Raw genomic sequence first — 17926 nt, 5'->3', positions numbered from 1 at the left:
GTTGGTCTGTCACACATTCTTTTAAGACCCTGTACTTGATCCGCACATGTCTCATCCATTTCTAGACCTGACGCTACGTATCAAGAATTCTGAAAGGTCAGAATTGATGCTGCATTTGCTGCATCTCCAAAATTAGAGCACTTTACCAACCCAGTGTGTTTTCCCAATCGGCAGGCACTTCTGAAGACACTGACACTCATTTCCACACGTCAGCTCTTCAGCGGTTATAAATGTGCTCATTTCCAGCCATGCAGAGGGAAAGGAAAACCCAGAGGTAAAATCTGCTGTGATATCCCACTGACAGACTGTTCACAGAGTTCACTAATGAGTCCAGAAAAGTGCCTCCCGCCCATCTTTGCACACCCAAATCAGTCCAGCACAGCCCCTATCCTGACACAACCCACCAAGCTCAGGACAGTTATGGAGACGGAGCAGCAGGCAGCGGCTGTGGAGGAGAGGGTCCAAATTTACAGATGAGATAAACTGAGCAGCCAGTCAACCACATGATGCACAATCCCATTTCTCCCCTTGCCCCCAACACTTACCCCTACACATACATTTTTGAGGAATCTAGAGGAAGGGTCAAGGGTTAAAGGGTTCCATATAGGGTGCAGCACTTTTTATTTTTAAAATTATTGCAATTATTTTCCCATTTTCTTCAGGCCAAGTACCCAACCCACTCATTAGAGCTCCCCCTATCACTAGTGAGGAGGGCGAAGACTAGCACATGCCTCCTCTGATAGATGTGAAGTTAGAGACCGTCTCTTTTCCAACTGTTGCTGATGCATCATTGCCGAGTAGCATCACAACGCACTCGGAGGAAAGCGCAGCGACTCGGTTCTGATACATCAGCTCACAGACGCAGCCTTGTGCTGAGCCACATCACCCTTAGGAGTGATGAGGGGAAAGAGCGTCATCTACTGTACCCACCCAGAGAGAGCAAGGCCAAATGTGCACTCTCAGGGCTCTGGCAGCTGATGGCAAGCTGCATGAACAGGATTCGAATCAGTGATCTTTAGTTTCTAGTGGCAGTGTCTTAGTCAGCTAGACCACTCGGTGCTTGGTATTTCAAAACCTGCATGCATTCTGTTTATCTCCTCCAAGAGCACTAATTTCACAATTTTAAAGGAAGATACAATAGGAGGTCTGTAGATAATTGGTCATTCCAATGGCAAAACAATAATAATAATAATACTAATAATAATAATAATAGTAATAATGGTCCTAAATTCCCAACCTGGAGAACCACACACTTTAAAAACTGATGTGGAAGAGAACTGGTTGGCTATATTAATGTTAAAAAAAAAAAAAATAAAAATCAAATACTAAAATAAAACACAAACCAGTTCAATTTCACACCCTATATACCTGCACTTTATTCCAGCTGCTCAATTAAAATAGTGTGATCAACCATATCAAAAGCAGAGGATTAATCCAGCAAAACCAGTACACAGCATCTGTCATAGATCATTCATCAGTTGCATAAGTAACACAGTTTTTTATTTAATTGTCTCCAAAATATTCCAAGTACTTATGTCGGGTAGGTGTTGGATGCTGGAAGTCTACGAGGTATTGCGTGGTGGTTGCTATGGTGGTTCTCCGTTTTTCTGGGATTTTTTTTTATGACCGAAGAACAACATGGACAGTGTAATATCTCTTATACCATAGCAAACACCTAGCAACACCTTAGCAACACCATAGAAACCACTTAGAAACAACATAACAACTGCCATGTATACCATAGCAACACCTTAGCAAACAAGGAGAAACCACTTAGAAACAATATGGCAACCACCACGTATACACAGCAACGCCAACCACTAAGGATACCATAGCAAACACCTAGGAACCATTAGCAATATCTTAGCAACCACCACAGACACCATAGCAACCCCATAGCGAACAGTGGGACTGAATTAGCTGCGCAACGATCCTGCGTTTCCTTCAAGAAATGCCATTTTCTAGTTTTTACTCTTGTATTATTCACCTTGATTCTCTTGGATTATCTTAAATATCTGATCTCCTCAGAAAAAACATATGAACAAACATTTTGACTGAATATAAAAAGAATCAAGCATTCTTTCTGATGTTTTCTCATGTGCGAAAGCTGAGGCATCTTAGATAAGACCTGTTGGAGAAACCAGCTCCTGAAGACAGAACCTCCCTAAAAATCTGAATCTCCAGGAATATTTATTTATAATATTCAACATACACAGCTTTCAAATGCAGCAGAGCTCAGCATGAGAAGCTCAGGAGAGACCGCTCTCAAAACCACAAACCCTCACCTGCCCGTGAACTACAACTACTGAACCTTTCTTTCAGAACCCCGCCGCATGTCCTGCTCTCCTCCTCCCCGCGGAGCGTCCCGATATCGCTGGAGTTCTATTTTTAAACAGTGCGGGAGGATAAAAGGCTTATTTAATCAGGAGGACGGCTTGGTTTCTGTTATTCGCCGCACACGTTCTGCGTTCTGTAACCTTCAGAAAAAAAAAGAGCTGCTGGAATCCGGTTCAGTAAATGAGCCACTCTGAATTATTCATTCTGGGACAGTCGAGAAAAAGTCACACCTAGTTCGAGAAGAAAAAACAGTGGACGCCTTGTGAAGGTTTTTTTTTGTGAAGGTTTTTTTTTTGTGTGAAGTTGTAGATGCTTTGTGACCTTGCACTGGGAAGTTGCAAGGAAAAAATATTGCTTTGCACATACTCAGAATCTGGAACATTACCATCACCATTTCTCCCGTATTTTATTTTAACAAAACATTCACGTCCACTTTTCCCATTAAAGTGCTAGGATGGGATGTTCTGAGTTCCTTCTCTGCAATAAATTACCTTCACATTAATATATATATTAAAATATGTTAATTTATCTATACATCAACCACTTTATTATTATTAAAACGTCTTTTTTTATTATGTCTACACTTTTTTTTTTTTTTACACATTTTCCATCTTATCAGCTCCACTGAGCATATAGGAATGCTGTGTATAGTTCTATAATAATTATTACTGACTGTAGTCCTGTGTCTCTGTGTTTCTCTTCTATTTTTTTTATTACATTTTTACACAATTATCTGAACTTTCTAATCCATACATTATAGACATACACAGTAGACTTGTTACATCTATTTTATTTCAGCTTGATATTATTCTGGATTCTCACCAAGCACAAGTACAAGTATACTGTAACTTTTTGTAGTGTGGGCAGTTGACCAAGTCCTGCTGAAAAATGAAATCTGCATCTGCTTTAAAGTTGGACTTGATATAACACAGTGGATCAACACCAGCAGATGACATGTCTCTCCAAACCATCACTGATCATCAGTAAATTTTACATTTCATTTGTAAATCGAGGGATCAGAGTCTGGAGGAAGAGTGGAGAGACACACAGTCCAAACTGCTCGAGGTCTAGTGTGAAGTTTCCACCAATCAGTGATGGTTTGGAGAGACATGTCATCTGCTGGTGTTGATCCACTGTGTTTTATTATCAAGTCTAAAGTCAGTGCAGTTTTGTTTTCCCACAAAATCTTACAGCACTTCATGCTTCCCTCTGCTACTGACAACTTTTAAGATAAGGATTTCATTTTCCAGCAGGACTTGGCACACTGCCCACACTGACAAAAGAACAATTGGTCTTATATAATATTCACATTTTCTGAAACACTGATTTTTGGGTTTTGTTCATTGTCTGTAAGCCATAATCATCAACAATAAAAGAAATAAACACTTAAAATAGATACATCTATATACATAAGACATCTATATAATATATGATGTTTCTCATTTTGACTGAATTACTGAAATATAGTAACTTATTTTAATTCATTCTAATTTTCTGAGCTGCACTACTACAGCTCCAGAAAACAATAAGAGACCACTTCAGTTTTTAAATCAGTTTCTCTAATTTTGCTAATTATAGGTATATATTTAAATATATGTTAAAATGAACATTGTTGTTTTATTCTATAAACTATGGACACATTTTCTTTGAAATTCTAAATAATAATATTGTTATTTAGAGCATTTATTTGCAGAAATGAGAAATGGATGACATTGTTTTGTTCTCCTCCGCTAGTCTTACACATTGCTTTTGGATAACTTTATGCTGCTCACTCCTGGTGTAAAAATTCAAGCAGTTCAGCTTGGTTTGATGGCTTGTGATCATCCATCCGTATTTTATTTTTATTTCAGTGCTGTATATAGCACCAAAAAGAGTTCCTCTATCAATACAGATAAAAGAACCCCTTTTTTCAAAATGATCCAGTCTGCAATACAGAGAAAATATTAGTACAGATTAACAGCTCCTTCGGCAGAGCAGGCCCACGTATCAGCGAGCTCTAGGTGATTGTGGTGCTGCAGAGGCGGAGAGGCGAGGTGTGAAGTGGAGTTGAGTGGAGTGGAGTGTAGAGCGTCTTGGTGCTGGGCAGCTTCTCCAGCAGCCAGCAGTGTAGGAAGATCCTCAGCACTTTCTCACAGCAGCTTAATTTCAGATCTGCCTACTCTCCACACGACTCTCAGACCAGCTCTCACCACAACCTCCACAAGTTTAGCCTAGTAAAGGATTCTACTCCAATATACCCTTAAGAAGTGGTTCCTTAGTAAAGGATATGGTACTACATATAATCATAACTGAACAAATGTTGATTCAGATGATTTAAAGTAGAGATGGGACTGATTTGAATACTCCAATATCAGAACTGTAATTAATAAACAGTAATTAATGCATCTGATAAGGTCAATCCACTTACCGATATAGATTCCAGTCCGCAGCTTACATTGGACCATAAACTCACTTCATCAGATTCCAGTTCCACATCTTACACACCCACAGCAGCCCTATTCTCAAATAAGCTTCTGGTTTTTTTTTTTACTAAAAAGTTAGTAAAAGCATCTTCTTACAGCAGTTTTAAACAGTTTAGTATATTTTAGTACAGTTACATGGCTTGTCTTAACTACACTCTTTCACATTTTCACACCTGTATTTTTTTTTTGGTCCGGATCAGTTGATGAATTTGTTTACTTGGAGCGGTTCTCCCTCTGTTTGGTTTGGTTTCACACAGGCATAAACCTAAACGCACCAACATGTGCACCAATAAACCACACTGCACATATCACGCGTGTAAAGAGCATTGTGTTTACATAGATCTACATGGAAACGCACACCCAAAGTGTGCACGGCAGTTGACAAATGGCTATTTGGTTACACTTTACTTGGATGGTCCATTTGATGATGCTCAACTGACATTCAACTAACATTCAACTGCATGTCTAATAAATTCAATTAAACTGAAAGGTGAAAGTAAATGATTCTCTATTGAATGTAACCCTACATCCAACTCTTACCCAAACTCTAATCTTAACATTTTAGCATTGGGTTTTGAGTTTAGAGATTTAAAGTTTAGGTTAAGGTTAGGGTAAGGATTAAGTGTAGGGTTAGATTTTAAGGTTTATTAAGGGTTAAGGTTAGGGTTAGGTTTAGGGTTATGTTCTATTTTTAATCATTTACATTCAACATAGGGTTAAGTTGCAGTTAATAGACATTTAGTTGAATGTGAGTTGAGCATCAATGAGGCCAACAAATGGACCATCCAAGTAAAGTGCTACCGGTTATTTTATTAAACGTGAGGAGACAAAACTCAGAGATGTGGACCCGGATGGGACTAAAATTACCGGAGGACCACGAAAAAGAGTTCAGAGAAAAACAGTAGATACTTCAGCCTGTAATTTTTTTTTTTCAGAGGATGTCTGAGAAAAACACGTACATGGTCGTTCTGGACGGGCATAAAATCACAGAGGACCCCCAATGAAAGAGAAAATTACCCCAGGACCCCCTGAAAAACTTAGGCTTAGGAGTACAAACGAACCAGTCTGATTTAACCGCATCAAATCGTGCAGGGGTGAAAACGCTCTTTAATAAAGGTAATAGTTCTACACAGAAGCATGTTTAAAAGGTTTCTGATAGTGTTAAACTCCACTACTCCAGGGTTTAACTCTTTACAGAACCATGACTCAGACTTGGCATGTCCCAGTCTTGGTCTTGGTCTTAGTTTTGGTCTTGACTCGGCTCTAGTCAGCAGACTGTGTTCTGTAAGACACGGTCATTCTCCACTCTGAAACTAATCCGCTCACATTAGCACATAATTACACTCTCAGACACAAGACCATTAAAATGCATAGAAATTAGAGGGACTTCAATACGGAATCAATTACAGATGCAAAAAAAAAAAAAAAAAAAGACTGTTTTTCCCCAGTTGTCTCACGTTCTCATGAGGAGTTTCAGCTGAGAGAGTCACTCAACTGATCATTTCAGCAGATTTAATTTAATATAACCAGCTAGAGAACAAATCTGGTTCTGATCTGACACTTAAATGAAAAAAATGCACTTTAGGCATCACCCCTAAAACTCTAAAACAAAGATAATCCGAACTGTGATCCCCAGAGACCCCCAGACTGTCAAGATTTATACTCCAAGCAACAAGAATGGAGAAGCGATGTGGACTGTTAGAGGTCCTTGAGGATTCCAGTGGCAACCTGTGAAGCTCCAGTGAACTCCATGACTAAGAGGGTTTAGGCCGTGCTGGACTATAACTGTGGGCATAGAAAATATTGACACTTTGGGTATTTTAGGGCACAATTGGGGCATTTACTCACCCTTTTGCCAGCAGTTTAGACATTAATGGCTGTGTGTTGAGTTATTTTGAGGGCACATCACATTTACACTGTTATACTGTAAGCTGCACACTGAATACTTTACACTGTATCAAAGTGGCATAACTATAGTGTTGTTTCATGAAAAGATATAATAAAATACAGTATTTTTTTCAAAAATGTGAGGGGTGTTCTTACTGTGGTTGTACATGTACTAGTGCATCTCAAAACATTAGAATATCATTCAAAAGTTACTTCAATTCAGTAATTCAGTTTAAAATGTGAAAATCATATATTGTATCATGGATTACACACAGAGTGATATATTTTAAGAGTTTTTTTTTTCTTTTATTGTTGGTGATTATGGCTTACAGCCAATGAAAGCCCAAAAAATAGTATCTCAGAAAATCAGATTAAGTATTATATAAGAACAATTGGTACTTTTGGCAGTGTGGGCAGTGTGCCAAGTCCTGCTGGAAAATGAAATCCGCATCTCCATAAAAGTTGTCAGTGGCAGAGGGAAGCATGAAGTGCTGTAAGATTTTGTGGGAAAACAAAACTGCACTGACTTTAGACTAGATAATAAAACACAGTGGATCAACACCAGCAGATGACAGACATGTCTCTCCAAACCATCACTGATCATCAGTAAATTAAATACATTTCATTGGTAAATCTAGGGAGCAGAGTCTGGAGGAAGAGTGGAGAGACACACAGTCCAAACTGCTTGAGGTCTAGTGTGAAGTTTCCACCAATCAGTGATGGTTTGGAGAGACATGTCATCTGCTGGTGTCTGCTAGTAAATCTAAAATTCTTGTTTGAAATGTTTATGTTTAAGTGTGAGTGTTTTTAGGACCCTTCCTGAAGAAATGCAGCAGCTGCTAAGGTTCTGCTACGCTTCCGTCTCCAGGTGGAAAAGGCTGCAACTGGAATAATTGAAAATTTATGGAATGCGTTGATCTGCGGCTGCAGCGTGAAGCGGGGGGTAATGGTCCGGTCTGGAGTGAGACGACACACTCCTCAATTAGTGACCTTTTCCACACCCAAACTGTCAACTGCACTCAGATCATCAGAGAGGGACGGAGGACCCCACACTGCCCAGAGAAAAGGTCAACCAGAAACTTTAAACTCAACTTCTTTAAACACACACACACACACACAAACCACTGTCAGTCATCACACAGTGTGTAAACTTCACCTCGCAGCGGAAACCAGCGCTGACGTACGAACACCATCCGCCTTACTGACCCGCTGACCTCTCCCGGGGTCTTCTGACCAGTGAGACGTCAATTATCCACCCCTCATCCAGAGCAAAGTTGATGGTTAAGCAATTCAGATCATCCTTTCTTCAAATAAAATCTCTCCAAATATGATTTGATTACAACGCTTATCTATAGCCGCGTGAAATCAAATAAATCTGGCAGTTACTGTGAAATTACCTGACCTTAAACCCAATCTCCAGCCTTCAGCAGCCCACAGACCAGAGACCACTCTACATCCAGAGCAGTGGGAGTGAAAAGCTGACGTCCAAAACAAAACAAAATACTAGATCTGACTGGAAACAAACCCATAAACAAAGAATGTGGATGGAGTTCAAGGGTGGTGCTCTATTAAAGCTCTATAATGCTCTATAATTTACTTATGAGTCATATATGAGCATATTCTGAAAGACTTTTTAATACACTACAGGTAACATAGGTGGCACAATTTATTATTTATCTTCATACAGTTATATGATCCATACACTCATTCTGACAGACTGTAATACATTATAGAAAGCATAGGGGGTGCTGTATAATGCTCTATAATGTTCATCTGCTCCACACGCTTTTTCGGACAGACTGTAATACACCTCCGGAAGCATAGGGGGTACTGTATAATGCTCTATAATGTTGATCTGATCCACATTCTCATTCTGACAGAAAGTAATATACTATAGGAAGTTTAGAGTCTGCTCTATAATGCCCTATAATGTTCATATGATCTATACACTCATTATGACAGACTATAATGCACTATAGGAAGTTTAGGTGCACTCTACAACACGTATATTTGATCTATACACTTATTAGGACAGAATGTAACACACTATGGGAATGTAGAGGGTGCTCTATAATGCTCTATAATGCTCATATGATCTATACACTCATTACGACAAACTGTAATACACTATAGGAAGTTTAGGGAGCTGTCTATAAGGCTCTTTAATGTTCATATAATCTATACACTCATTATAACAGACTGTAATATACTACAGGAAGTTTAGGGGCACTCTATAATGCTCTATAACACTCATATGATCTATGCACTTATTAGGACAGACTGTAATACACTATAAGAAGTTTAGAGGCACTCTATAATGATCTATAATGCTCATATGATCTATACACTCATTATGACAAACTGTAATACACTATAGGAAGTTTAGGGGGCACTATATAATGCTCCATAATGTTCATATAATCTATACACTCATTATAACAGACTGTAATATACAGAACGTTTAGGGGCACTCTATAATGCTATATAACACTCATATGATCTACGCACTTATTAGGACAGACTGTAATACACTATACAAAGTTTAGAGGCACTCTATAATGCTCTATAAAGCTCATATGATCTATACACTCATTATGACAAACTTCTATACACTATAGAAAGTTAAGGGAGTGCTCTATAAACTGTAATACACTATAGGAAGTTTAGAGGGCGCTCAATAATGCCCTATAATGCTCACATAATCTTCACACTCATTATGACAGATTGTAATACACTTCAGGAAGCATAGAGGGTGCTCTTTAATGCTCTATAATGTTTATATAATCCATACATTGATTCTCACAGAATGTAATAAACTAAAGGAAGTTTAGAGGAGCTCTATAATGCTCTATAACGCTCATATGATCTGTACAATCATTATGACAACCTGTAATACACTATAGGAAGTTTAGAGGGTGCTCAATAATGCTCTATAATGCTCATATAGTCTTCACACTCATTATGACAGATTGTAATACACTTCAGGAAGCATAGATGGTGCTCTATAATGCTCTATAATGTTTATATAATCCATACATTGATTCTCACAGAATGAAATAAACTAAAGGAAGTTTAGAGGAGCTCTATAATGCTCTATAATGCTCATATGATCTATACACTCATTATGGCAAACTGTAATACACTATAAGAAATTTAGGGGCGCCTTATAACATGTATATATGATCTATACACTTATTAGGACAGAATGTAATACACTATAGGAAGTGTAGGGGGTACTCTGTAACTCTCTATAATGCTCATATGATCCACACACTCATTCTGACAGATTGTAATACACTACATGAAGCATAGAGGGTGCTCTTTAATGCTCTATAATGTTAATAAAATCCGCATTCTGATTCGGACAGACTGTAATGCACAACGTGAAGTGTAGGGGGTGCTCTATAATGCTCTATAATGTTTATGAAAAAGAGTTCTTACCGGGGATATTATGGATGGTGATGGCAAGAATCAGCAATACGATGCGTCTCCAGCTGCTTCCCGATGCTGCGCTGACTTCTGGCGGTCTGGTACCGACTTCCTGTTCTTCTGAATGGCCAGAGGGGGCGCCCTTTCTTCTCTGGTACGCTTCTCCATTCTCTGCTTTATCTGCAAGACCATCAGAAACCCAAAACTGAGACTGCTGGGAGGGGGAGCCCATTAATGACACGCATTTAAGACCTCCTGGTAGAGGTCAGTCACACACAAATGTCCTCTTTTGTGAGCAGTGAAGACCTTCACGCTTAAGACAAGATAATAACGCCTCTTCTTTTAACACATTCACTCTGACAGACATATGAACAAAGGGCTGAACAAGGGTCTTCCTGGAAGTCAAGTGTAATTACTGTAAAAGACAAACACAACAACCATTTGCTGCAGAGAACACAGAGATCAAATTCAGCGAATATGAACGTTTTAAAGTTGTTAAAAAGAACAGACAAGTTCAGATTAACACATATAGGTGCATCTAAAAAAAAAAAAAATACTATCGAATACTTAATTTACTTCAGTAATGCTGTTCAAAAGTAAAAATAATATCTATAGTATCAGTCAAAAGTTTGGACACACCTCATTTAGGTGCTCTTAGCTGGGGAACTGTTAACTTGTGGTTTGTGAGGCTGGTAACTCTAATGAACTTATCCTGTACAACAGAGGAAACTCTTGTTCTTCCAATCCTAGGGCGTTCCTGATGAGAGCCAGTTTTATCATAATGTTTTTAATGGTTTTGAGACTGCACTTACGGAGACAAACATCTTGATATTTTTTTCAGATGAAATGACTGACCTTCATTTCTTAAAATCATTTTTTTTTCCTTTTCTTGACTGATGCTCTCAAACACATTAAGAGGCAAGAAATTTAAGTAATTAACTCTTGATGAGTTCAGCACAGCTGTTAACTGAAAGTCTGAATTTCAAGTGATTCCAATGAAATATTTAGTAGATTAACAGAAATTTTAATAGATTATCAGTTTATTAGAAGTTGAAACCTCCTGTTTTTTAAACACTAGAAATCCTGAGATTTTACTCAGTACAGGAATGGCCATAGAGGCTCATTCTGACAGTCTGGAATCTGCACATCCTGTACAGCAGGAAGTGAGTGTAAATCACTCGCAGCTCAGTCTCAGTCGAGAGCTTCGCCTTCTTAAAATACTCCACAGATGGGTTTTTCATGCTTTGCTGGAGTTCTGATATGGGGTTCAGTGAACTTCTAAGAGCGAGTGTTATTATCTCGACAGCGTGAACTCTGAGATCTGACGGATGATGGATTAATGACAGTAATAATGGATGGCTTAACTCACTACAGAAAAAATGTCAGATCTTCTGACTTAATTTGAGCAGTTGTTACATGACTGGGGGAGTGGTGGTACAAGTGGTGAAAGTCGGTGCTGCTGGTTCATAAATTGAAGACATTTACCTTTAAAACACATTTAGGATCAGATATTTAATGTAGTCCTATCTGGACAAGATAAGTATCTCAGGGGGACGTCTGTGAAAAATATTTCACACTTCTGCTCAGTGATAAAACTCTTGCGTCTGGACTGCAATAAAAAAGAAAAAAAAACATAGTTCAGTAGCTCCTCCATTTCCACTCGCTGTTGTGTTTTTACGTGGATCTCCGTGGAAACGTCTAATTATGGAGCGGCAGTGGACAAATAGCTATTTTATTAAAGGCGAGGTGACGAAACTCAGAGATGTGCGTCCGGACGGGACTAAAATTACCGGAGGACGACAAAAAAAGTTCAGCAAAAAACAGTAGATGATTCAGAAGACGTCTGAGAAAAATACGCACATGGTCGTTCCGGATGATAATAAAATCAGAGGACCCCCATAAAAGAGAAAATTACCCCAGAACACCCTGATAAATAATCCTGTCTGGACAGGGCTTATTACCACTTTTCTTTTTTTTTATTATTATTTTTTTATCCCATTTTCTCCTCAATTTACAAGGCCAATTAACCAACTCACTCATTAGGATTCCCCTTAATTATAGTCCATGATTTGGTCACTTGTAGCATAAAATATAAACACTGTCTAAAAACGTGAAAAAAGTGAATGGTTGCTATGGTGTTCCAGACATTTGCTAGGATGTTTCAATGTGGTTGCTGTGGTGTTCCAGTTGGTTTCTAGAGCATTGCTCTATGATTGTTAGGATTTGTTAAACAGCTTCTATTGTATCTCTGTAGTATAGTGGTTGCTTGGGTGTTGTTAGGTGGCTGATATGGTGACCCACAACTTCTTGTATCTTCTTATCTCAGTGGATGTCATGAGAACATCGACAAACATATAAGTTGTGAGGTGTTATCTTATGCGTGAGGTTGAACGCACTGGCCAGTATGTTAATGGCAATAGCGATGTGAATTATCAGCATTTGAACGTTCGTGGGTGCCATTTTCCAAGTTGCGTGGACATTAAACTTTCCCTAATCCTCCTTAAATTCAGTATTTATTTATTATGTAAAAATATCTGCATTGTGGAAAAATAATAAAGTAAAAAAAAGTGGCATCTCTCGCTTAGTTAGCATCTCTCGCTCTGGAATGGCTTTCAGTTAACAGCTGTGCTGAACTCGTCAAGAGTTAATTACTTGAATTTCTTGTCTCTTAATGTGTTTGAGAGCATCAGTCGTTGAGTAAAGTAGTGAAGAGGTAGAGTTACAGGTATACAGTGACTAGTTCTATTTGAGTAATGTTCTAATCCAGATTATGAGAAGCAAGAAATCCTCAAATAAGTATAGAAAAAATACGTTAAGAACTGAAGGTCAGTCAGTTTGAAATTTTTCAAGAACCTTTAATGTATCCTCAAGTACAGTCACAGCAAAGATGATGAAACTGGCTCTCATCAGGACCACCCCATGAAAGGAAGTGCAATAGGGTGCCAGGTAGTACAGTGTTTGTGTAGTTTTTATGTTATCCAAGATGATTGCAAGGGTATCGCTTATGTTTGACAGTTAATGGTGTTGTTTGGTGCTTGGCAAGGTACTGAAGATGCAATGTGGTTGCTGTGGTGTCTCAACGTGGTTGATGAGATGTTGTTAGGTTGTTGCTTTAGGAATAAGGCACAGTTGCAGCAGATTTGCTGGTGTACTAGCATTATAAAAACATGTGCGAGGACATAAATCTTTGCCCAGCATTTATTCCTATGGGGAAAACATAAAAAAAAATCCCCTAAAAAATAAGAGTCGCTGTGTGGAAACTGTACGTCAAATCAAACAGCTGTACACAATCAGACTGAACTTTCTGGAGACAGTTCAGTGTTGATCTTGCCACAACTAAAAAAAAATAATAATAATAATAATAAAAAAACTGGCTTACAGTTGCTAATGAAGTGACTCTGTGACTGTGAAAGGTTCTCGATAAATAATAAACAGTGCGCTGCTCTTAACCCTCCTAAACGCTCCTTAATCGTCATCATGCGTGAACTTCGCTCCAGAGCTCCACTCATCCTGTGTGTCGTTCACTCTCGGCTTCAGATTGGGTCAAAAGGGTCAGCAATAGGGTTCACTGTCCCTGATCTCAGATCAGCACGCCCTCATCACACAGTCAAATAAACATAATACATGCCAAAGATTGATTTAGAAGGTCAGCGTTTACTGAACACAGCCAAGAAATACTGACTTATAGAGATACTGGAGTGAGTGATGAACTAACAACTGACAGTTCAAGTAGTGTATCAATCAATCACTCACTCACTAAAAGCAACAGTTGACTGAGAATCAAACATATCACAATATTCCGTCAATCAGTCCAAGGTAGCGCTTAGTGTTTCAGTTTAACACTGAATCTTTGAGACGCCTCTGTAAATAAAGCCTTGTGCAAATGTTTTCAGCACTTGCTGGAATTTCAGTAAAGAAAAAGCTTCTTATCTGTGCAGCAAGTGTTTATTAGCTCAGTAAAACACTAACACTACAATAAATACAAACAGAATTTTTTTTACAGCCCTGTTTTCCTTAAAACAGCTCCTAATCTTTCCTTATCTGAGTTTAATAGAGTTTAATTTCTAGTTCTCATCATATTAATCAACACCTGGTTTGGTAAATTACTGGTAAACGTGGTAAATCAGGTGAGCTGCTGACGGAACTGAACATAATAATATACACATGCTGGCTGAGGAGCATCCAGCAGAAATCTGGAACTAGACCTTGTTCTTTAGCTTGTCTCACAGGAAATAACATAGTTTTCTTAGTTAACAATTAGAATCCCTTATTGCGTTTTACTGTATTTATGTTTATTTGCATCTGCTTAAATCATATGTGGTGCTTTGTTCAGGTAAAAACATACAAAATATCTCATATTGCTGAGATAAATTGATTAGTGCCATTTGCTTTGGGGCCTAAAACTTTTGTACAGTACTTTTGTACTGTATGTTAGCATCTGAGCTTCAGTGTTAGTCATATTGGATAATGTACAATTATTTTTATTTTTTTAAAGCTGATGGTTGCTGTGGTGACCCAAGTACGAATATGCAAGGGCATTGTGAAGTGGTTGCTAGGTGTTGTTAACCAGTTGATGTGAGCTCTATGGTGGTTACTATGGTGTTTCTTGGTGGTTGCAGTAGAGCTAAGTAACAATATGTTGGATGAAACTGTCTTTTTCTCAAGTCTGTCCCTAGTGGTTGCTTGGGTGTTGCTATGTTGTTGTTACGGGCACTAAGGTGGTTGCTGGTCCTTTGCTAAGTGGTTGCTAGTTGTTAAACAGCCGTTGTGTGCTCTATGGTGGTTACTATGGTGTTGTTTGCTGGTTGCAATAGTATTCCAGGTGGTAGTGTGTTGCTATGTGGTTGCTATGCTTTCTCAGACATTGACATCTCAGGCCAATGAACCAATGACTTATTCACATGGCTGAAAATCATACGTAGCACAACATTCTGTCAATCAATCAGCCAAGACTAGAGCTTAGTTCTTCTCTAGTTCTGTTTTGTTGCGTTGACACATTTTATCTATGTTAGCCTCAGAAAACAAAACATCTGGAATGTAATCAAGAGGAATATGGATAGTGAATCAATTAAACAATCAAGCCATCAAACCAAGCTGAACTGCTTGAATTTTTGCACCAGGAGTAAAGGCCTAAAGTTATCCAAAAGCAGTGTGTAAGACTGGTGGAGGAGAACATGATGCCAAGATGCGTGAAAACTGTGATTTAAGAATTTGGGTTTTTCCACCAAATACTGATTTCTGAACTCTTAAAACAGTAGTATTGTTGTTTCTTAATGAATATGAACTTTATTTGTCTTTTATGTATTTTTAACCATTTTTCATTTTCTGCAATTCATTTCTCTAAATAACTATTTTTTTTATTTGGGAGAAATTATGTCAGTAGTTTATAGAATAAAGCAAAAATGTACATTTTACTCAAACAGAAACATGTTAAAAGAAAAATCATAGAAAGAAGTGGTCCCAAATGATTAGTTTCTGTACATTATTTTATCTCAACATGTTTTAAAGATGCAGAATAATGCACAAAAGAAAATCCACATCCATTCAGTCCACATAATGTCCAGTAAGCTGTGGTATTTTTCTCTTCTTTTGATATCCTGCTGCACTTTAGAAATGAAAAGAAGCTTGAGGACGCTGAAGCATCGAATCAAAGACTGCTCCTTTCCAGCAGGTAAAGTCCTTAGAGGAAATGGACACAACCTTAATGACATCACTTTAAACAGCCCTGGTTGTTGCTATAGCAACAGCAAAGAAAGGAAACTCATCCAGATGCTTGGATCTTTGAAGACTCTTGCAGAGAATGGTTCGCTTTAAACATCTAGGAAACTAAAGATAAACAGGTTCACGTCTCGCTGCTTGAGAAGCACTTGGCTTGCTGTGCTTATGAAGGACGTCCAACCAGAACGTCCCAGAGACTCTGAGCTGAGCAGGAGTGCGGAGCAGACTCCAGGCCAGGGTTCAATGATCTGGTTATGTTTGGTTTCACACTTTAGTTCAGTGAGCACATCAAGAACTTTGCTCCCTAAAGTCTCCCTAACTTTTACCATGACACTGATTGGTTTGTTGCATAGACTGTGTATAGCTGGAGAGAGCATCGTCTCTCAAAAGTGAAGCCACCACAGGTCGGGCGCCCCCTGCTGTTCGGTTTCAGAAAGCTGTGTAACCCCACCCATCCCCATAGGTTTCAATGGCAAAACAGACAACTTTCAATCACGTTTTCGTTTTTTAAAACGTTATTCAGCTCTATTCAAAAAAAGGTGTGGTTATTGTAAAAGGGCTGGTTATGGGCGGGACCAATAACAGAACGTCAGCTCCTCTCCGCTCCGCTCTGCAGCCTGTGACCTCGAGGCAGCCCTCAGGGGCGGGGTTATTTAAATGAGTAGGCTGTCTCTCCACAGTCTTTCTCTCTCCTCTGGTCTCTACTGCGCTCTACAGACTCGGGTTCCAGGATCGGCAACATGGCGGAAGATTTTGGCTTCATTTTCATTGAATGAAAGGGAACGGCGACGCGGCGTCCATCTTTTTTTACAGTCTCTGGTTTGTTGCATGTTGTCGGCATGCATCACCATCATGCAGCAGAATTAGTGCAACAGCCCTCTACCCTGGATTCCTTTTATTTCTGTATATAAATAAGGATTAATCTAGAGTTACAGTAGATACAGCAGTAGACACCTATGTATATGCAAAAAAGAGTCAGATTTTGGTACAAAACTGGCAGTTTTTCTCTTTTTTTGTTTTTGCTGATCATTTCTAGTTATCCAAGAAGAACATTTTTCAAATCATGTGCAACACACAATCGTTTACACAATCAAAACCAAGACATACCAGCACTCGCCCAACACACAATGAGAAATGGCAGCCAATCACACATAGGGTACTCTTAACCGGAAACAACTGTCCACTTGACTGAAGACTGAATCAGGCACTAAGACATTAACCCAGGACCAAAAGTGCCAATCCATATCTAGATATACAGCCATACACACATTCACACAAACACATGGATTCCTGGGCAGTTTATAGTATCAAATTTATAAATTAGAGCTTCATAAACTGTTTATCAAATATGTTCCGTGATAGTGACTGTTCCAGGACCCCAGAGACAGGAAGTGAACATGCTGGAAAAGTGCTTTCACACTGCAAATGCTTTCATGGACCATGGTTCAGCAGATCCAGACCAAGACCACCTCTTATGGACCAACCAAATTTGGATTTTTTTGCTCGAAGTATGGTTTTCAGCACCATTTTAGACCAAACTGACAAGTCCAGTAGTAAAATCCAAACAACATAGGTGTGAAAGCACCTTAACATAAAGTTTAAAGAGCCTTTAAAGGTCTCCTTGCAATAAAATCCACTTTTTCTTGTTCTTTATGAAATACTATAAGTCTCTCTGAGTTGTTAATGATGCTGCACAAGAAACTCTTCCTCAATATTCATTGTCCGCAGTAGCTAGTAAAAGAAAAAAATCAGAAAAACGAGTAGATTAGAAAAAAGCACCGTGTCTACATCAACTTGTGAATTAGTATTCAGGGCCCCGCCCACCTCGGCTCAAAAGCGCCCACAGGCAGAGCTGAAGCTGGGCAGCGATGCCGTCTCAGAGCTAAAAGCGCTAGGAACAGCACGGCAGTTTGTTCCTGTGTTATATGTGCGAATAACACATCAGTGTTATATACTTTACCCAGTAATTCAGAGCTAAAGAATAAATGGTTAGAATTTGTCTATGGAGAAGCACCACCAGCCAAGTACAATTGAGATGCCTTGGCAGCTCTGCTGCAGCTCAGCCACCAAACCCTGGTGGATTTTTACTTTTT

The 17926-nt window shown here is 38.9% G+C and overlaps 1 protein-coding gene across 2 annotated transcripts in view; it reads right to left on the bottom strand.

The window, feature by feature from the left end:
* Window positions 1-17926, bottom strand: part of LOC111192387 (zinc transporter ZIP11) — a 160357-nt gene that overhangs the window by 13359 nt on the left and 129072 nt on the right. For both annotated transcript variants that reach the window (XM_022669325.2, XM_049464816.1), the window contains one exon: window positions 10128-10295. In XM_022669325.2, the coding sequence (XP_022525046.1) occupies window positions 10128-10295 (168 nt within the window). The remainder of the gene's footprint in view (window positions 1-10127; window positions 10296-17926) is intronic.

Source organism: Astyanax mexicanus, chromosome 15, assembly GCF_023375975.1.
Source record: "Astyanax mexicanus isolate ESR-SI-001 chromosome 15, AstMex3_surface, whole genome shotgun sequence".
Classification (NCBI taxonomy): domain Eukaryota; kingdom Metazoa; phylum Chordata; class Actinopteri; order Characiformes; family Acestrorhamphidae; genus Astyanax; species Astyanax mexicanus.
This window is presented reverse-complemented; position numbering and strand designations above follow the sequence as displayed.